The sequence below is a fragment of the Molothrus aeneus genome, chromosome 4, assembly GCF_037042795.1.
Source record: "Molothrus aeneus isolate 106 chromosome 4, BPBGC_Maene_1.0, whole genome shotgun sequence".
Classification (NCBI taxonomy): Eukaryota; Metazoa; Chordata; class Aves; order Passeriformes; family Icteridae; genus Molothrus; species Molothrus aeneus.
In genome coordinates, this window is record NC_089649.1 from 24,761,521 (window position 1) to 24,782,876 (window position 21,356).

Below are 21,356 nucleotides of genomic sequence, written 5' to 3' on the forward strand. Positions count from 1 at the left end.
TAGTGGACTGTAAGAACTTTAGAGAAGCGCTAGCCCAGGCAGCAATGCCTTGGACTTCCCGAGCGGGCTTTCGCCTGCAGCAACACCAGCTTTAGGAGAGCAGCGCTCGCTGCCGCTCACATCAGTGTTTTGGCTCGCTCGGGGCCAGCAGACCGGCAATCGCGGGCCCGCTCCGACACTCGGGCCAGTGACTGCGCTCCCCGGCGGTGCGCCAGGCTGGGGCGGAAGCAGCGCGTCTCGGGAAGCGCCGCGGCGCATGCGCGCCGCCCGGCGGCCGGGGCGGAGCCGGGCCGCGCCGGGTGCAAGATGTCGGCGCAGGGGGACTGTGAGTTCCTGGTGAAGCGGGCCCGGGAGCTGGTGCCGGGGGACCTGTGGGCGGCCAAGGCCTGGCTCATCACGGCGCGGAGCCTCTACCCCGCCGACTTCAACATCCAAGTGAGCGCCACCGCTGTCGCACCGCTCGGAATCGGGGCCCCGGGCCCTCCCCCGCGCGGCCTTGCTGCGGCCCTGCTTGATTGACAGGCAGCTCGGCCAATGGGAGCGGGAGGGGCGGGGCTGCTGGGTGCCGTGGTGACTTCGCGGTTAAAAAACAAAGAAAACCCTTTACTACTACTGCTACTACTGTTACTTAAAGTATCTCTCCTCATTATGGCTTTAGTGGAATCTTAATGGCTTTGCATTGTATTTGACTGGGTTCAAACCCGGGTCAAAGGACTCTCTGAATTCCAAGTTTTCAGTTTGTGTAAAAATTAAGCCGGTGTATTCGCCATGGAATGTTAAGGGTTGGTTTAAAGATCGTCTGGTCCAACCCCACTTCCATGGGCAGCGCCACCTCCCACTAGACTAGGTTGCTCCAAGCTCCATCCAACCTGGGCTTGAACACTTTCAGCGATGGGGCACGCACGGCTTTTCCGGGCAGCCTGTTCCTGTGTCTCACCACTCTCACACTAGACAATTTCGTCATTATATATAATATAAAGTTCCCTTCTTTCAGTTTGTACCCATTACTACTTGTCCTAGCACTTCCCGATGAAGAGTCCTTCTCTGACTTCTCTGTTGGCCTCCTTTAGATACTAGAAGGTTGTAAGTGTTAATAACATTAAGTATATTGTCTAGAAGATTTTTATGCCCAAATTAATGTGTGATTAAATAGTCTAATGCACCTTCTAATTTCTCCAGCAAATGTTGCAGTCCTTTTATTTTCTATTATGCAGACTGTTGTGGTAAATCGAGGGCAGTTTTTTAGAGTGGAGGGACTGATGTGATTGATAAATATATTTGGGAAAGCTGATGTTGTGTTCTTGCATGCTGCAGTATGAGATGTACACTATTGAGAGGAATGCTGAGAGGACAGCGTCTGCAGGCAGGCTGCTCTACGACATGTAAGTAATCAGAGCTGGAACTCTGCTTTCATCCCAGGTGCTCCATTCATGGAATCAGTTTGGGAAAGACCTCTGAGATGATTGAGTCCAGACTATGACTAAACTACCACCTTGTCAACTAGACTATGGCAGCAGGTGCCACATCCAGTCTTTCCTTAAACACCTTGGAGAGGGTGACTCCACCACCTCCCTGGGCAGCCCAGTCCAATTCTAATTACCCTTTCTGTGAAGAAATTCCTCCTAATATCCAACCTAAACCTTCCCTGGCATCTTAAGACCATGTCCCCTTTTCCTGTCACTGGTTGCCTGGGAGAAAGACTGACCCCACCTGGCTACAGCCTCCTTTCAGGGACTTGCAGAGAGTGATAAGGACACTCTTGAGACTCCTTTTCTCCTGGCTAAACTACCCCAGCTCCCTCAGCCACTCCTCACAGAACTTGTGCTCCAGACCCTTCACCAGCTGCACTGTCCTTCTGTGGACAGATAAATGTCAGGATTTCCAAAAATGTAAATGTACAGTTTTTGAAAATCTGTGTGGATAAATTAAGCACAAAAGGTCTAATTAATTAAAAATAAACAAAGGAATGTTTTATTTTCTGTTTTGCCCAAACACATACTTTTATGGGAAAGCTTTGTCTTTGAGACAGATTTTGAGATCACTGTACATTCCTTAAACTTTGTTACAGGTTTGTGAATTTTCCAGACCAACCTGCTGTGTGGAGGGAGATCAGTGTTATTACATCAGCATTAAGGAATGACTCCCAGGACAAGCAGACACAGTTTTTAAGAGGTAAGGATTCTATCCTGAGGTAATCTAAAGATGAGCCCTCTGATTATTTATCTAGTTTGACAAGTAAATGTCAGTTTTTCTAACTTTGCCTGTGGACTGCAGGGTTTGTTCTTTTCCCCTCAGTTCATTCATACAGACTTCATTTGGTGTGTTAGGCTTCAGAAGACAAAGGGACATGACAAGCTGATTCCCATTGCTTTGTCTCTGATACAGGTAGGCTTACTCTGCCAGAACAAGAAGCACATAGAAGAGCAATTGAATAGAAATAAGTGGAATGGGACTTAAAAATCACCGTCCCACAGATTGCAGAGAGCAGTGTATGGTTGTAAAAATGGAGTGAATTCTTGTTGATGTAGGGAGGGTTATAAAAATGAATGGTGTCCAGAAGGGCTTGGCATTCACTGCTGGCAACCACAGGCAATTTTGAAAGCAGGATTCACACCTAAGAAACTATAACCTGCTGTTTGAATACGTGCTTCAGAAGCGCTAAGAATATTCCAGTTAAGAAAACTTTTGATTTTTCAAGGAGTGTATTTATTTTTTAGAGCAAATACATAAAACACATGGGAGAACATGTGAGTTTCTTTTTAGTGTCTCACTGGATGTTTAAATTGAAAAGACCCTACATTTTAGTAATGAAAGTATTAATTGTAGAAGTAGAATGTAAGTAAAAAAATAAATAAACAGTTTTGAGAAAGCATCTTGAAATGTCAAATACTGAAGTATTGGGATTTAGAGTATTCCACTTACTAGTAGTCTTACTTGTTAATTCAAGTTCCTTGCACCCAAATAAACACTATTACAGATAAATATTTATTTGGTCTTCTCTGAAAGAAACAGACTTTTTTTCAGGTATGTGTGTTAAAAGCAGAAAAAGCATAAGGAAATCTCTTTTTGTTCAGCAAAGCAGGATGATGTCAATTGACTTTTATGCTTTGTCGTATTTACAATTATTTCTCATATTGCCATCTTTACAATTCAGACACAACAAGTTAAATGTTTTCTTTTTTTTATTTAAGGATTATTTGAGACCCTTCCTGGTCGGGTGCAGTGTGAAATGCTCCTGAAGGCAACAGAGCAGTGCTTTAACACATTAGAAAGGGCAGAAATGCTCCTTCTCCTTCTGCGGCGTTTCCCAGAGACCGTGGTGCAACATGGGGTAAGAGAAGGGGAACTCACAGTAATTATTAAGGATATTGGCACTCAGTTTTTTGAGGTTCTGCTGAAATGTGTTTTCCTTAATGAGAGGGTGGGTCTTTTTATTTATGTTTGATTGTGACATATAGTTCAGACTCCTATATCTTGAGTTTACCACCAGGAAGGGATTGGGTAGGATACAAATGGAAGCAAATAAAACAATAGTTTGTTTTGTAAATGAAAGAATATCAGCCAGATATCACTTTCACCTGTCTGTGTATCTTTCTATTGAAACAGTTTCATGCACAGTTTTTCTCTTGTTCTGGTTTTGCTATCTTCTGACATTGCTTTTCACCTGCTATTATGTGTGGATACTTAACTGTATATTTGGAGACTTGCACATGCTGTTGCCATAGAATTGTTACTGAATTACTGTTCAACCCCACTAAATTGCAGTTTAAAAAGTTTCTGAAACCACTGGTCCAGTGTTTGATTGTCTCCTCTGCTCACACAGGTAGGCCTTGGAGAAACATTATTAGATGCTGAAAGTATTGAAGACCAAGAATCTCCAGTGAATTGCTTTAGAAAATTATTTGGTAAGAAAATACTAATGTATTTGTTTTAAAATACAGCTTTTTAGTATGGCAATGTTCTGAGGTCAGTAAACTTTTTTCATGATACTATGATTAGAAAACTGCTTTAGTCAGAAGAGGCTCAGGCCATGTTAATCCAGGCTGGCCATATGGTACAAATTCTCCTGGAGCCATTCATGTGAGGTTTTTTCTGGTGTATGGTCATCCCATTGCTGATGGAGAAACCTTACCTAGGAGAAATAGAACAAAAAACTCCACAAACTTAAAGGATTTTTTTGTTTGTTTTCTATTTTAGTTTGTGATGTTCTTCCTCTGATAATTAACAACCCTGATGTACGACTTCCTGCCAGCTTGTTATATAAATATCTGAATAAAGCAGCAGAATTTTATATTAATTATGTAACTAGATCTACGCAGACAGAAAGTCAATATCAAGGTAAGAATATTTTTACAAAATCAAGCTTTCTTAGAATGTGTCTTAGTATCACTGAAATATCTAAATCTATAAATAAAAAATGCCTTGTTTTTATGTTAATGTATCCCACAGACAAGGATACCACTAATAGTAGTATTTAGTGTTTCTTAGTTCTTTGATTCCAAAATACTAAGATGGTGCTTCAGCTACTTAGTCATGCTGCTTATGATGCTTCAGCATATGAGAGCTGGGACAGAATGTCCAAGGTGTCCTTATCTGGCCTGTCAGCTCTCTTGTACAAAGAGGCAGAAATGCCTGCTGCTCCCTCTTAGACTTCTGTGTAAAGAATGGTTACTCTGAAAGCTCCAATGTAATTTTTACATGTCTTCTTCTTGAAAATGCATCAGTTTGTTTGATTTCTTCCTAGGTTCACAAGATTCCTCTGATATTATGTCTCCAAGCAAGCGCAGCTCTCAGAAATACGTAATAGATGGTCTCACAGAGAAATCATCCCAGATTACAGATCCTTGGGAGAGGCTGTTTAAAATACTGTCTGTGGTGGGAATGAGGTGTGAGTGGCAAATGGATAAGGGAAGAAGGTAAGAAAACTCTACTTTACTGGGTATTTCCCCTCATGGAGAATTTGGCTTTTTGATTCTTAATAAGAACAATTCTCATTGAAGAACAGTTTTAACACAAAAACATTTTTGGTAAGTTCACAGCAGGTTTTCTTTCAAGACTGTACAATGTAAAGCAGAAATGGGGCTCTAGAGAGCACTTTCAAATTAGTCTCTAAAATCAACTTTTGATGATGAAAGTCAAGCATAAGCACTATATTGCTGTAGGGTAAGCTTCCCTATGTGCCACAGTAAAGAGAAGCATGGTAAATGTTTTGTGAAATTCCACTAGCATGTATTCCCAGCCTCCACTGACTTGATGCTCGGGGATATCCTCAGCAGAAACATTGAGATTTTCATATTCAGTATGCATTATTTTCTTTAGTTGCAGAGTCTGTGTAACATCCTGAATTCTTGTTCTCTCTCTTCCCCTCAGGAGTTATGGTGACATTCTGCATCGAATGAAAGATCTCTGCAGATACATCAGTAACTTTGATAGTGAAGCCCACATTAAATACAAGAATCAAGTAGTGTATTCCACGATGTTGGTCTTCTTTAAAAATGCTTTTCAGTATGTCAGCAACATCCAGCCGTCACTCTTTCAAGGTTAGTTTCTAATGTTTCAACTTTTGTAATGAACTCTTCGTGGGTTCATTGCTAATGTCTTAAAGATACTTTCTCATTAGTCTTTTGAAACTGTCATCTCACAAAACAACATTTACATTTGTTATGACTTGTCATAATTCTCCCAAGTCATTAAGCTTGCCAACAGCAGTTCATAACACGTGTGTCGTGGATCGGACCAAAGATCAGTCTAGCTTAGCATTGTGGTTTCAGCCTTGGCCAGTAGCAGTTGATTGTCTAGCAAGGAGAAAGGACAGACCAAATGCTATGGGAAACATCCCTAGGGTTGATTCCTACTCTTCCATGAGCATTGTGTTTGTTTCATTTCTCCTCTGATTTTGTTTCTTTGAAGCTGACATTTTCCTGCTTTTCTTCAGTCAAAATTAGTGAAAATAGTTTTGCACTGGAAACACACAAATTTGTAATTAAGTAAATAAAACTGAATAGGAAAAGATTTCCTGACATTCACAAGCTTCCAACTTGTCTTTCTTTATATAGCTTAAGCATAATCTTTGAGGTGTGTTTTGTGCATTACTCCTAATCAGTAATTATAGGTAAATTAAATGTTTAATATATATGTGTTACTTGTGCATTTTCCTATCCACTCCATCTGCATTTCAGACATGCTAGATTGCTTGGATTGCATCTTTTGGGATTGATTGGACTTTTCAGGGGTGGCCCAGAAGCTGAGGAAAGTTTTTCTAAGCTCCATTTTGTTTTAGAACTTACTGAAATAAGCAGCAACACAAAGAGGAAATTTCAGCTCTTAATTATGTGATAGGAAATTCCTTGCAACAATAACAATTGTCACTATAGGTAATTCATACTTATTAATACTACAATTATTGATTCATGTTAAAATTACAATTTTAATTCTGTGTGTTGTGATCATAAGTTTCATCACATTTTTCTGCATGGGGCAAATATCATTTGAGTAAGGAAGTAGGCAATACAAATGATGGGTTTTAAACAGCTGTACAGTGTGTTGGGGGATCAGCTGAACAATGTCAGTAGATAGCTAAGCTCAGAGGACAAATGACATGGCAACTGGTATGCAAAGAGTCATTTTAACAAATACAGGAGCTAATTAACTAATGAATCGAGTTTTTGTTCTGTCCAGAAGAAAGAAGGATTATGGGGGGCAGGAAGATACTTCAGGTGTGCATGTAGTTTTAGCTGCTTGATTCCAAGGTAAAGAAGAAAGAAAGTAAAGAGCTAGGGAAAATGTTCATTTCCAAGTTGTACAATTGAGTATTTCAAAGCTCACATTTTCTGACTGAACCACCAGAAAAAGAATGCATACTGAAGTCACAGAATGCAGTTCCTTTTGTGCAACTTTTCTGGTACCCTCTGTCATTTTCTGATATCAGGAACATATTAACAAGACATCTTTTACTCATTTCTGCTTTAGCATTGAAGTCCAGTGGTATTCAGTGCCTTTCATATCTTTTCTATCATTAGAATTTTTTCTCCTTCTCTCTGGAGGGCTTACTGAAGAAATGTAGAATCCTACATATTTTGGAAGCATGGTCTTTGAGAAAAATGCTGTCTCCTCATCTGTGAGGATTAGATCTGTGATTCTCTTCTCATGTGCATGGATTTGCAAGAGGCTTCCTGAGGGAAAACTTTTCAATGCATTTTTCTTACATAATTTGTATCTGCTTTGCTGAAGACTTGAGAAATGAATGAGGCAATTTGCACCTCTCATAATTTGAGGCTGCCTCCAGTCTTGGCAGGAGTTAATATTTGGGCTGATGCTTTTGGGGGTTTGTTTATAACACTCTCTGCTAGAAAACAATTAAAAACTCTGTTAGCTTTGATTCTAGAGCTCAGACAGAAAAACACAATGCTGCTCTTTGTATGCCTGTGTAACTTTCAGTACTGTAAGAGAAGATCTGCAGCCCCAGTCAAGTGTGACAGTGGATTTTCTTTTGTTTTAGGACAGGAGGTTTTGGAATAAAGACTGCAGTGCACTTCTGGTACTGGGAGGAGTATACTTGTTTGGAAAGCAAAGCACTTAGCTGGCAATAATTTAAGTCAGTATGAGTATAAGAAAAACCCAATATTTTTCTTCTCAGGTGTTAAAACTAGGCAGCTGTTGAGGTTCTAATGGTGAAACTCCTCCAGCATCCCAGTTGTGGTACTTTGCATTCATAATGAATGAAACAGATTCATAATGAGAAACAGATATGAATATTCTGCATTATGTCTTGGCTCTATTTTCAGTTTTCACACATAAGATTCTGACATAGTGGAATACATGATGGTACAGGAGAGGTGATCACAGTGTGCTGTAGGTGCAATTTCAATGGTGGTATTTATTGACCTGGTTATTGTGGCTGTATTTATTGACCTGTATTTGTTAGGTAGACCAAATTGGTTGTTTCTTCTAAGAGGAGCTTCTGTTGTAGTGAACTCCTTCCACATCACTTTTGAGTAGATGGGAAAAGCTTAATAGAAGTTTTTTTATGTCAAGAGATAAAATGAATCATCTTCTAAACTCTCAAATTAGTTCTTTGCAGTTACAAATGAAACCTTAGCCTCATATCTTTCTGCAAATAGAAGAAATACACAAATTGAAAATACTTGTTTGCACTACTGTCTTACAGAGATTTCAGAAAGAGAAAACAGCTTAAAGGATTCCTCTTCCCTTTACATTTCTCTTTGACTGAGCTTTGCACATCTATATGCAGCTTGATTGTGCAGGAGAAAATGGTTTTGGAAGGAAAGCTGTCTCACTAGTGATCACATATCAATGTTGATTGAGATTAAGAAGTACTGTTGTTCCTATTTTATGTCTAGTGAAACTTAAAAACTGGGGTGTGAAATAATAGGTACCAGATCCTGCTGGATGTTTTGTGACAACAGTGAAAGTAGAAATTGTTTTCTGTGTTTCAGAATAAGGCTTTTCTATTTTTTGGGAGTGAAGATGAGCTCTGGCAGTCAACTAAAGGTTTAATTCTGTTTACTAAAATTGGTGGCGACAAAGCTGACACTGAGTGATCCTACTGGGGAAATCTTGTCATAAAATACACAAACTTCTTTGTGGGGTTGTTGTCTGTCAGCATATTGATTTGGTTTCTCATGAGAAATATTTTGAGAATATTGTTGTGCTTTGCCATATTTGTGGATGTTAACTTCAGAGCCATTTGTGCTTCAGAGTTCATCTGTTGAATAATTGTACTTATTTAAAGCAAATAATGCTTGATCAGAGGGCACCTGCTGCCTGAGTATATTTTGTGCCTGCTCCAGAAGAAAGGGATTCAGAAATACTCTGAAGCTCTCAATCAGACTCTGGTGATGTCTGGTAAATGCATTCTGACCTTCACTGTATGGCTGCATTGAGGAAACCACAGCTTTACCAGAATAGTTTAAGCAATTTAAGTGACTTAATTTAGGATTGTTTTCTGTAGCATTATAGTCATTACTTGTGAAAGAAAAAAAAAAATAAACCAGCTTGCTGTAGGCATAAGACCTTTCAGATCAGTTTGGGGCAATTGTGAATTAATTTGTTATTATTGTTATTATTATTAATTTATTTTTATTAAATTAATTAATTTATTTTAAATCCAGGTCCAAATGCTCCAAACCAAACTCCACTGGTGCTTCTCGAGGATGTACCCAACATCTATGGTGATACAGATATTGATCGTAACAAACACATACACAAGAAAAGGAAACTTGCTGAAGGAAGAGAAAAAACAATGGTAACTTTTGTAGACTTTTTAATTCATAACAAGAATGGCATTGCTACTGGAATTTAAACAACAGTGGTTTTGACATAGATGTAAAAGACATTTTTAGAACTACCATGAATTAGCTGTTTATGACCACAATTTTCAAACATTTTTTTCTAAAGCCAGCAAGAATGAAACAATTTCTGCAGCAATTGCTGTAGACATGTGTTCTGCTGTAAATGCTTTAACTTTTAAAGGAGTTCAGCAGAGACACTTAAAAAAGTAGCTATAGCAGTCAGATATTCTACAGGTAAACTTCCAAAGTAATTGACTTTTCATGATTGGAATTGTCAATATATCTATTGTTTTAATGGTAGAAAATGACTATTTTATAGAATTTCTCTGCTATAAAGAGAATACAAGGATTTCCTTTGCATTACGCCACTGTAGGTTTAAATTGAGTCATAAAGTGTGAAGTGTGTATGTTCTTCAACAGATAATCTGGCTGAAGCTCAGTGGTGGTAAACAGAATAAATTTGTTTGGGATACAGCTCATCACACTGTGCCACTGAGTTCTTGGTAGCAAAGCAGATGGATCTAACCTTAAAACAAGCTAAGTGAAAAATCACTTAAAGCTGCTTAAACTAGGACTGTGGCACCTCTATACATAATTGTTTTCTTGTGTTCAGTGGAACTCCTGAAGAAAGTATAAATTAAGAAGTTCATCTTTGTGTTTTATACTGACTTCTAAGCAGAGCTCAGATGATGAGGATCCTTCTGGGAAGGCAAGAAGTCGCCATATTACAGTAAATAAGGCTGATCTTGCAAACTCCATTGAAGTATTAGAGAGTTTCAAACTGGCAAGAGAGAGCTGGGAGCTGCTTTATTCTCTGGAATCACTTGACAAAGGTAAAGTAACTGCATTTAGACTTCATTGCTCTGCATAGAAATCACTTTTTTTATTGTTAAAATGGAATTCCTGCCATTATGAATCCTTAAAATCTAAATTGCTTTGTGTCCTGAGTACTTCTGATAGAAGTTCCAGTAAGGAGCTTTATCAGTCGTTGCATTTCTGAATATTTCGTTGCTGTATTGCATTTCATTCTTGATGCATCTTTGCTCATTCACCCCTACTTCTCTTGGAGCAGTTGGTCAGTAGTAGGGCTGATAATGCTCAGTGAGGATGTGCTGCTTTAGTTCATGATTAAGAACATGTGTTTTTACTGCGTCTCCCTTTCTGATAATAACTGGTGTGATAAACTTGAAAAGAATTTCTCTCCTAAAAAGCAGGCAAACACTACCACCTAGCTGCTTTTAGGTTTCTTGGACATAGTAAAGAGAAGCATAATCAAAGAATGAGTGTATAGGAAGAGAATATCCTATATGTGAAGGATTTAATCCTCTTACTGTTTTGGTGCCATTTTTTCCATTCTTAAATTCAGTTTGTTTATATGTATATATATTTTTTTTTTTAATTTTTTTTTTCAATGTTTAACCCAAAGCTGTGAACCGTTTCATATTCTCTTTGGTTTTTTCTTCTCTAATCATGTAACACAGAGTTCACCAGAATTTGTTTGTCATGGAAGACAGAAACCTGGCTTTGGTTAAGAATCTTTCTTACAGACATGATCATCTACCAGGTAAAAAAAATATGCTGTAAACTAGGAAAAACACCATCCTTGTGTTGCTCTTCCTTCTAGTAAAAGCAATTTACTTCTTTCTTGTAAATAGTAACTCTGATTAGCCAGTTTGACTGCTTATAGTGTCTACTGATTTTATGCCTTAAAGTAAGACTCCTCTGGGGATAGAGCTACACTGTTTGCACCACAAGCTTGGTACCCTGCTTTGGATGGTCCTGTCCCAGTAGCTGTTGTTTGAGTCCAGCTAATTTTGGCATGTGGAAAAACATCTATGTTCTCCACAAAAATTAGGATGACTGTGCTCATTCCAATACCATCCACAGAAGAAAGCTTGTTCTTTATTTTTCCTTTGTGAGTCTTTTATTTTTGCCTCTACTTGTGCCTGAATAAGAGCTATTTCAAACTTTATTAGTCTAAATAAAGTAATGATTAGTTCAAGAATATAATTATTTGATTCAGTTACACATATGACTTTGTAAACTGACTTTTTAAAGCAGAATTTTGTTTGCCTTCTGACTGCCTTGTAAATGATTGACCCACACACAGTCTTGTATGCAAGTCATCACTGGAGTTTACTAGTTTTGATTAAAGTTTTGAAGGCCTGGACACAAACCATTTTGAAAGCTTTTTGTAAGATAATTTTTTCTCTGTGTTTCTACTTAATGTATAGAAAAGACCCTAACAGTTTTTTTTTTAATATTCTTTTTCAAAGGGGCAGTACAAAAAAGCAATTAGCAGCCTACATCACTTGGCAGCTCTTCAGGGCTCTCATTCTCCCCAGCAAATTACAGGACAAGGATCTTTAGAAAACCAGAGAGCACTGATCCAGTTAGCATCGTGCCACTTTGCCCTTGGAGAATATCGGGTACGTACAGCATTCCACACCCTGGGCCTTCAGCAGCTGGCCCTGTGCTTCCCATTTCTCTTTTCCCTTAGAATTTTCCTGTGAGCCTGCTTTCAGCAGCATATCAAACATAAGCCAGGGTCTACTGAAAAATCCATGCTGTACTGGGAGAATTATACTTTGTGCCACATTAACTGACTGTCCATTAGCCACTCTTTATGTGTACAGTCTTTCTGATAGAGAAGATTTGGAGGGTTAGTTATGATTTTTCGTGGCTACATGCATTTGAGTTGTCTGTAAATGTATCCTTAATTTGAATTCCTTAACTTTACTGAATTAGTTCCTTAAACTGAGGGGGAATTCTTTTAGGTACAGGCTTCATGGGACAGGAGAAAGAAAAAGTAAAGGAACTTCTGTGATCATCTTAAAAGAAAGTTAGTTATTAGCTGACGATATGAGAGACACCAGAACAATATTGTCTGGCCTGACCTCTGAACTTGCTCTACTTTTGCAATAGATGTTTTGTTTGCAATTTTTAATATTGCAGGAGTGTGTGATGGTCTGAGGTCAGTCAGAGTCAGCACTGACAATAAAGGCTCTGTCTCTAAGGATCTACCTCATCCTGGTACTGCTGGACAAGTGCTTTTGTCCCTTCCCCTTTAATACTTTTTCACTGGAAATGTGATCATATATTCCCACAGACTCCTTGCTAGGAAATAGCATGAAAAATTCATTGAATTTCCATCATGCTGTCAGATTGCCATTTTCCTTTCTATTTTTACCATGAACAAAATAAATTTTACAAAACTATTTTAATAATTCATTTAAAAACTTGATCCTTCAAAACAAAAGAATTTTTGATTGCAGTTTTATTGATCTTATCCCCCTGAAATGAAGAATGCCAATACAATTTTTTCACAATTAAAGTGATGTTATGTAGACTCTCAGAGGTTGTTTAGTGACAGCTGAATCTTTTTGCTTAGCCAGACTGTACTGTGTATTAAGTCAACTGAAGTTCTAGAAAAGAATTTTGGGATTGTTTTGTACTTTTGTGGTGTCTGAAATTTTTTATTGTTATTAACATATCTGAATATTTAAGAATTTGAATTTAAATTTAGCATTATCATGTCCCTTCTTTTACAGCAAACGTGCGAAAAAGTGCTTGACCTCATGTGCTGTATTTTACTTCCAATACAAGAAGGAGGTAAAGTACAAGAGGAGCAACCTAAAGTCAAGTCAAAATTCAGGAAAGGTATGGATTTGCTATTACCCTAAACTCAATGTCAGCTGAATTTTTGTGTTATGAAAAGGGAGGAAGTTTTTTATTTTCTTTTGGTTTTGTATTGAGGTTTTCTTGCTTGTACCTTTTAAAGTATATCGGTGGCAAAGTCCTACCACAGGAAAAGTGAAGAAGAAAAATTTAAATGTTTCACTTCACATTTTGAATCAGTCATAATTTACATTTAAAGCTTTCCTCCCTACCTGAGATGTGGTAATTTTGGATTTGTTTTGCTCCATTTAAATTTCTTTCAGCCTACCTGTTGTGAGACCCCTAAAGAACTGTTCTGTTGCAGGGTCTGATTTGAAACTTTGGCCATGTACCAGTAGAGCTATCATGCCTTACTGCCTTCATCTGTTGTTAGCTTGTTTCAAGGTAAGATAGCTCCAAGGTACTTGGAGCTTTCTCATCCTTAAGGCCTAGTTTATATATCCTGAAACTGCATGGCCATATCCCAGGGCTGTGCCTCAATCCTTCTTACCTAAGTAGGTATGGGGAGTGTCTTCTTTTGGAGAGGGGAGTGGAGTTTTGATGGAGGAGGGTTTGTTTTCTCTTTTTTTCTCTATTTGTTTAATTTTTGAGCAGAGAAGATTGACGAGATCTCAAAATTTTTGTCACTGTTCAGACTTCTCTTATAGGTCAGTGGGAGAGGATTTGGTATTTTAGCTGGAAATTTCCAGCCTACTTCAGAAGTGTATTTCATTCTGCCTTAATATATACTTTTAAAGAACTTCTCTATTTGCACAGATCTAGATGAGATAAATCCTATATGTTTTTGAAAGCAACATGCATTTCCTGATTGTCTGAATGTAATTTTTTTTCCCTGAAGCTCAGAGCTTTCACAGACAGCAGAGATGATATGGCCCTGGGCCATGTAGTTGTTCTGCTCCAGCATGAGTGGCCGAGGGGTGAGAACTTGTTCCTGAAAGCCATCAACAAAATCTGCCAGCAAGGAAACTTCCAGTATGAGAATTTTTTCAACTATGTCACAAGTATCCTTTCTCTAACCAAGAATGTCTTTCACATCCTGCGCTGTAGTGTTGAAAAAGCTGTTAGTTTCCACAGCAGCTCTTTCTCTGAAACATATTCTGTATTTATTTTCATTCCAAGAAAACCTCTTGTAGTAGGCTCAGTACACAATGGACTGTAAATATGTCTCCTGTGCCCTGGCACATGAGAGTATCCTTAAGTACACTGCCATGGCATTTCCACTCAGGAAAACAGCAGGAGCTCAGGCTGCTCACGCAAGTGACAGCAATCTCTTCATTAAGAAATACAGGGCATTATGTACAAGGCTGTTAACAAAAAAGACAAAGTGGTACCTGTGCTGCAGAGCTGAATGATTTTGGCTCTTGTTTGTGAAGTGCTTTCTGTGGGTAACATGTGTGGGTTGAGTAAGATAATGAGCTATGTCAAAGATCATGCAAAGCATGTCTGATTTATCTATTCAGATATCTGACATAAATTTTGACCATCGTACACACAAATGGACAGTTTCATGTTTAACCTAAATAGACATCCAACCATGGGCCTCAGGAAGCAGGGGGGGTCTAACTCCTGTCTGTGACAACTAAATAAACTGTGGTGTCAAAGGAAAGGGAAAAAAACCCACACAAAACAAGCAGCTAAATAAGGGATCAAAGTAGAAAACTAAAAAGGGTGATAATGTGCCACTGTGGTGGCACTTTTTTCAGATGCTGCCTCAGTTTGCACTGCTTTCATAACCTGGAGTGCAGGAAAAGGAAGTGAAACCCAGGGAATTTTGAGATCAGCCTTCTTTACCTCTGACTACATAAGAAGAAATAAAGAAAGAAAAGAAACTAACGGATGTGATCTTCACTTTGAAAAGCCATTTCTCATCAGTTTGTGGAGGATTAGGAATACATGCTGTGATCTTCTCTATCACTTTTAATAATGAGGTACTTCAATAGCTTTTTAGTTTGACTCTCCTTTCAGCAATGTGGCTTCAGATGGGAGGCATAAGAAAGAATGTTCTCAATCGTCATTTCCCTACTCAAATCTTTAACGTTTTCTTCAGATATTGATATGTTGGAGGAATTTGCTTATTTAAGAACACAGGAAGGAGGGAAAATTCATCTGGAACTCCTGCCAAATCAAGCAATGTTGATCAAGTAAGGATAAAAAAGCATTTACTGTTTTCTTTGGCAAAAAAAAAAGGGAGTATGTTCTGGTTGTCTTTGCTTTCATGTTATCTTCTGGAAAGTTTGTCATGTCTTTGAGCTTAAATTTAATGAGTTCAAACAAGGCCGTGAGTTTCTTTTTCTGACTCCTGCTGATCTATGTATTCTTTTGGTGGGGGGGTGGTTCTTCAGCTTTAATTCCTCCTTTTACAGGACTTTATTTCTGAGTGTGGCATTTGCTTTAGAGTGATTGCTATTAAAGTGATTACAGTTGTGCTCTTTCAAGTAGACACTTGCACTTTGCAGGAATTCTTCAAGTAATTAGTCATGAGTGCAAGGTGTTGTTACTAATTTTGCTGAAGAGTAATGCTGAGCAAGAAGCACTATTTTGCTTATTTTTGTAAACAAAATTTATGAAAGACCACTGAATGATGAAAACTTTGAGTAAAAATACAAATTCAATTACATTCCAGCTACACTCCAGTAATCTGTCTGTTAGAATTAGCAGGTCATCTTATTCTGCTTAGCTTATTACAAGATGCTGAAGTAAATTAATAATTTGGATTAACTTCCTAGGTGTTTTTACTTGTTCAGTCTTGACTCAAAACTATCTGCTGCAGGGTTTTAGTGGCATAATGTTTTGGAGTATCCTGGTTGTTTATGAGAACTTGTGGTATTTTGCTTCCTAAAAGGGGGACTGCTTAAAGTTTGTTTAAATTCCACTTAGGGTCAGTGTATTCTGGCTATTCACTAACCAGAAATAGGCTGAAGTTTTCAAAATGAGAGCCTAACATCAGACAATGGGATCCAAATTTTAACTAGTAAATAGATTTTTCAGAAATCTAGGTAACCAACACAAAAATGAAATACTAGGTGTAATTAAAGGAAAAGTAGAAATTCAAATGCTTAATTATGTGATGGAGAATTTTCTTTTTTAAGCTCCAGGTTTTCAAACTCTTCCCCTTGCCATATCTCACTGCTTGTAACCAGCTGTAAGAAAACAAGCTTCAGGGCATGCTGCACCTCATAGGCTGTTAAGTAATAAGCTGTGCCAGCAAGAGGGCTTAGCACTGAAGACTCCATCTGGTAACTTTACCTGCTGTCTCCATTTCATTGCAGTAGGTCAGCACTGTTTCTCTTGGCTCTGTTTGATTGGCGTGGCCACAGTCACTTTCTGTTCTGACCCCCTCGGTCAGGAAGGAGGCAGGAGAAGTGTTTCTAGCAGGACAGAATCTCTCTTTGACCTCCTTTTGATCTGTGATGTTTTCTCAATGACGAAAAGGCTTGTAGAAGAGAAGTCCATTTCTTTGTGCTCACTGAGCCAGAACAGTTAAATATCCTGTCCAGCTGGAAAAGCTGTGTATGTTTCATGTGGCTGTGTAGGACTGGAAGCACTTCACCAGAGAGCCCATGGAAGGGATAGCTGAGGCCATAAGCCACTGATCAGAGATGATGTCTATTCCCCTGGTACTGCAGATGTTTTTTTAGCTGGACTGGCTGTGAGGCCCAGGGCTGGTGTCCCCCACCAGTGTTGACCTGGTTAGCTCACAGCCTCCCCCAGCTGGGTTTTTGCTGAAGTGTGCCAGTGTAGCCCTGTTTCCTGGGACAATGGGTGGTAGGCTCAGTATCTGCAGACTGCTTACATCTTTCAAAACTATCACCAGTTCTGGTTGGATGAGCTGCTACACCATCCTCCCATAAAACAGCAGCTCAGATGCTGTTCATTCATGCTCAGAAAGACTCTGAGTTCAACACAACAGGCCAAAGATAAAGCAGTTGTTCCTTTGTCTGATCTTTTCCCAGCATAAATATAGTAATCCTGCATCTTAATGGACGGGAAATGCATTGCAGATATTATGTGTCTTTTATAAGGACTGCTTTTTGATGACTGACAGGGCATTTTCTCCCCAGGTGAATTCCTCATTCTTCTTCCAGTACTTTTTTCTAAGTACTTTATACTTAATAGGAAATTATATTTTTTTCTGAAGTCAGTAGAGCAAACTGCAGTGTACTTTTACAAAAGATGAAGTAAGCTCTTTGTAGTCTACAGACTTATAATTAGGTTCTGTAAAATATTTCCCTTTGCTTGCATCTACTGTGGGAATGAGAAGGTCCATGGTTTTGGTTTTAACTGGTGATACAGCCAGCTCATTCTGTTTGTGGTGTCAACAAGATTTGTTTTATGAGCTTTGAATCCAGCACCATTAAGTGCTTTTGAACTCCCTTCTAGAAAAGCCAAGTTTCACAGTTTATCTGATATTCATGTCAGTAAGGGCAGTGTTAGCTAGTGAGGCTAAAGAGGAAAAGAGCAATATTTGCTCTTTTCCTCTTTATTGCTGCTTAATATCTTGCTCCTGTTTTTGATAAATCTTTCTCTAATTAATCTAATCATAGCCTACCTAATGGCATAAACTTGATCGGAAAGCTATGTCCTTCCTTTTACTCATATTCCCATCACATCTCTCTCCTTGGGGACTGTGGAAGTTGCTTTGAAGTGAAACAAAGTATATTGAAGTGTAATTTTTACTCTGTGCACATGGGTATGCTTAGTTCTGACTGCAGATCTTGCAAACAGTAGTGAAGACACAATTGCACAGAATTCCTTTTGCAAACATCTGCCACTCTGGGACCAATAACATCTTGCTGGTCCTTTGTATTTTCTATTTCCCATGTCTGTTTTTGCAAGTACTGAACTTACTCATGCCAAGAACTCTTGAAAAATTACCTCGTTTGGTGGAATAATTTTTGTGGCTATTTTATTTCGGGTCATTGTAGCTGTATTAGAGTGTTAAATGTCTCATCTTTATTTGACTTCTATAAGCTCTGTATCTATCAATAAACCAGAGATGCTAACCCAAATGCCCACCTGTGAGATCTGAAGGTAGGCACTTAACTCAGAATTACAGGAATCTAAGTGTGAGTTTTGCTTCTCTGCTCCCTTCATAGCATCTCTGGGGGTGAATGGTGCACTCACTTCTCAGGTACCTATTAAAATTTAGGTGATATAAGAGACTTAGATTAAGAAGCTAAACCACTCTCCTATATACCAAATTTCTCCTTTCTCTTCTCCTGAAGTGGGGTATTGCTCTAGACTGAACCTGTTAGGTTATTATCTTGTTCTAGATAGCACACAGAGATAAAAATGTAATTTCCTGGAGAAGACAAACAGTCTTTCAGCTGAGACAGCTTTTGGTGGTTAGTTCCTGTAGCCCTGGTCATAAATAGGAGGTTGCTTTGAGCGGGCATTTGTGCTCAGGCATTGTACCATGCTCTAAGAGCTGTTTTTATATGCAGTTAGAATTTGTAAAGGTGGAACAGTCCATCTGTGGGCTAATGAAAAGATACTTGGGCAACCTTTAACAAATACTGCCATGTGCTCAACCTGGCCGATACCTGCTGTGCATGCACCCGGCTTGGGCTCAGCAGCCAATCCCTTGGCTCCAAGCTGTGGGCTCTCCCAGTTTGCTGACATGCTCTTGCCAGTACTGAAGGGAAGCTGTGGTATCTGCAGTGCTCCTCTGATTAAATCTTTTCTGACTGACATGCTTCCTTGGAAGAGCTGTGACAGTTCATCGTAATACAACCGTGCAGGTTTTGCACCTGCTGCTGTCCTTTCTCCTGGTGTAACTGTCCAAAAATATGTGTATATATTTAGACCACAGCTGTAGAACAGCCTTGCAATGAAATCTGGAGATATTTGCATGTTTGATGCTGTTAGAGTCCTGCACCCCTTTGGCTGCTCAGCGTGAGCTCACCCTAGTTTTCTGTTACTCCTTTTTTGGAGAGTTGTTTTGCACCAGAGGGGGAGTTGGTGTGTGGGTGTTTGAATGCTGCTATTTGCTGTTTTTTAAAGGACCTCTAGCCCTCCCATGGGGTTACTGCAGCAGGAATTCATACCTGTGCTACAGCCCAGCATACAGACTGCTGACAGGTACCAAGTGGAAAAACCCTGCTCATAGTGTGCTGTGTTTTGTCAACATGTTTTACTGCCCATGGTTTTCAGCAATTTGTTACTCAATATTTATCTTTTTTTTTTTTTTTATTTCTTCATTTGTGCCTACATTGCCTGGCAAACCATGTTGTTCTATAATAACGTTTATTTTTCTTTTTCCCATAAGTTGCCAGTATCTGTGTCCTTTCAATTTAGTAATGGCTATTGAATTTAAACAATAATGTAGAAATCCTCAAAAGTTTTATTGATGTTCCATCATATATTAGTGAGAGCATAACCCTTTATTTTCAAGATACTGGTTCCTGGATCCATTTGTAGCAACTTTTCTTCATTTAGGTTGTTCTGAATTCTGTTTTGTGTTTTCCAGCTGTAATATAACTCATCCTCTAAAGTGCTGCTGGCTTGCTCAGTAGCTGTAGGTTGCATATTCTCCTTTAGGCTGTAACTGACTGTAGCACTCAGCTGCCAGCAATGTTTAAGACAGTAAAGACTGAAAACAGGACTTATCCCATAGCCTCTGAATATACTGTAGTGTCTTCAGTTTAGGTTTGCTTCACTTAGCATAGCTCACCAAGGAATTGCCCAGTAGGCTTTGCCTTTTCCATGTGTTGCAAAGGTCTCTACTGTTTTGGCAGAGAAGTCTCTTCTCAAATGCTAGACTTACATGAAAGTTGTGTGGTATTGTTGGTAAGTCTGAGATGTTTCCCTTCCTTGTTCCCAGCATCTCTGGATGGGCACAGATGCCCTCACCCTTTATTTTTTATTTTCTTTCCGTCTTTCAGTGGGCTTGCTGGGTTCGGACCAGCTATTCCCTTCTTACCCGTGACTCAGGACTCATCTCAGCATTAGCATTATGCTTTTCTCTCTAAATTAATTGATGTTGGTTCCTTCAGTAGTGTTAAGGTTCTCATTTCAGGGCATGTCTTTTTCTCCCCTTCCCAAGTAGGGCTTGCAGGTAGATGTTACAAAGTCTTGATCTTACTTACCGAATTCTGGGCCTGTGCAAGTAAAGTGCTTTGGTGCTGCAGAACATTGTTTTAAGGACAAGATTTAGGTGTTGAGGCCAGCATGAGGACAATGAACTGTTCATAAAAATGGCCTTTAACAGAGCAATATCCCATAAGTTTCCCCAGCCAGCACTGCTTTAGCTTGCTCAGTAGCTGAACCTTTGTTCTGTTTGAAAATAAGTCCTGAACTTGTGTTCAGAATAAATGTAACCCCTTGCCTGGTGTCTAGTATCTTCATAAGAGCTGGCCTCTACTGATGCAGCCTGGCATGATTTGGGTTTTGTGAAGTGCTCACTGTGCCCTTCACTAGCCACAGCATTATCAGTGCCCACAGGGTTATAAAGCTCCTTCCTGCACTTTGATATTGATAGAAGATGCCCTCTGCTCTTTATGGTGGCACCTGTGCTCCAGAGAAAGCAAGTTCATCTTTTCACTCTTCTTTCAACCCCAACCATTTATAGAGGTGATTGCAGGGAAGAAGTGGCCTAGGCAGCAAAGGTAGAGAGGGAAAAAAATTCCTTTCCCCAAGCAAGGAGAACTCTGTACTTGCTGGGTTAAGAGAATAGATTTTCCTGTTATCCAGAAGATTGACATTATTTCCCCCTTCAGCAGTCATAGTCAAAGCAGTGAGAACATAGATTTTTTTTTGCAGCTTCTAACTGTTGAAAGACTTGTAACCTACTAAACATGATTTTTAAAAAATAGCATAGCTCAGGCTCTTTGACTCTCATTAAATAAACTCAGCTATGGACCATAAATATATAGTAGGTGACACACAGTACCTTTTAAAAGCCTGTAGTTCACTAGATAACCATGATTTGATGTTGTCTGTTTCTCTTTCCGCCACGGCTTAAGGCACCACACAGTTACCCGGGGTATAACGAAAGGAGTGAAGGAGGATTTCCGCCTGGCCATGGAGCGCCAGGTCTCGCGCTGTGGGGAAAATCTCATGGTGGTCTTGCACAGGTTCTGCATTAATGAGAAAATACTGCTGCTGCAGACTCTTGCTTGAACGGACTGGATCCTGATGCAGTGTCTTTTATGGAGAGAGGGGAAGGCTCTTTGTATGAACAAGCAGCATAGCAGTGGAAAATCTCTTGTTCAGAGGGTCAAGAAGTTCCCTGTAAGTTACAGGTTCTGCACTGCTTGATTTCTTACGTGAGTAGATCAAACTTTATAAATAAAACATTGTTTAAGAAGTCTTTGTAATATCCTATTTGTTTTGGGGTTTTTTTCCATAGCATTATACTAAGGTGTG

General features: G+C 39.2%; 1 protein-coding gene across 4 annotated transcripts; it reads left to right on the plus strand.

Annotated features, from left to right (window-relative positions):
* The first annotated feature begins 289 nt into the window (after positions 1 to 289).
* Positions 290 to 21,297, plus strand: INTS10 (integrator complex subunit 10). Of its 4 annotated transcripts, none has more exons than XM_066548108.1 (18): positions 290 to 435; positions 1,315 to 1,382; positions 2,069 to 2,172; positions 3,192 to 3,331; positions 3,824 to 3,905; positions 4,198 to 4,338; positions 4,745 to 4,916; positions 5,371 to 5,540; positions 9,132 to 9,265; positions 9,988 to 10,144; positions 10,793 to 10,875; positions 11,588 to 11,740; positions 12,863 to 12,971; positions 13,294 to 13,373; positions 13,828 to 13,990; positions 15,037 to 15,130; positions 18,993 to 19,070; positions 20,954 to 21,297. In XM_066548108.1, the coding sequence occupies exons 1-18, from the start codon at positions 307 to 309 to the stop codon at positions 21,108 to 21,110; spliced, it is 2,214 nt and encodes a 737-aa protein (XP_066404205.1). In that variant the 5' UTR covers positions 290 to 306; the 3' UTR covers positions 21,111 to 21,297. The 4 variants fall into 4 exon arrangements, with proteins under 4 accessions (XP_066404205.1, XP_066404206.1, XP_066404207.1 ...); XM_066548109.1 differs by having other exon boundaries at positions 9,991 to 10,144; XM_066548110.1 differs by lacking the exon at positions 18,993 to 19,070.
* Positions 21,298 to 21,356: the final 59 nt, after the last annotated feature.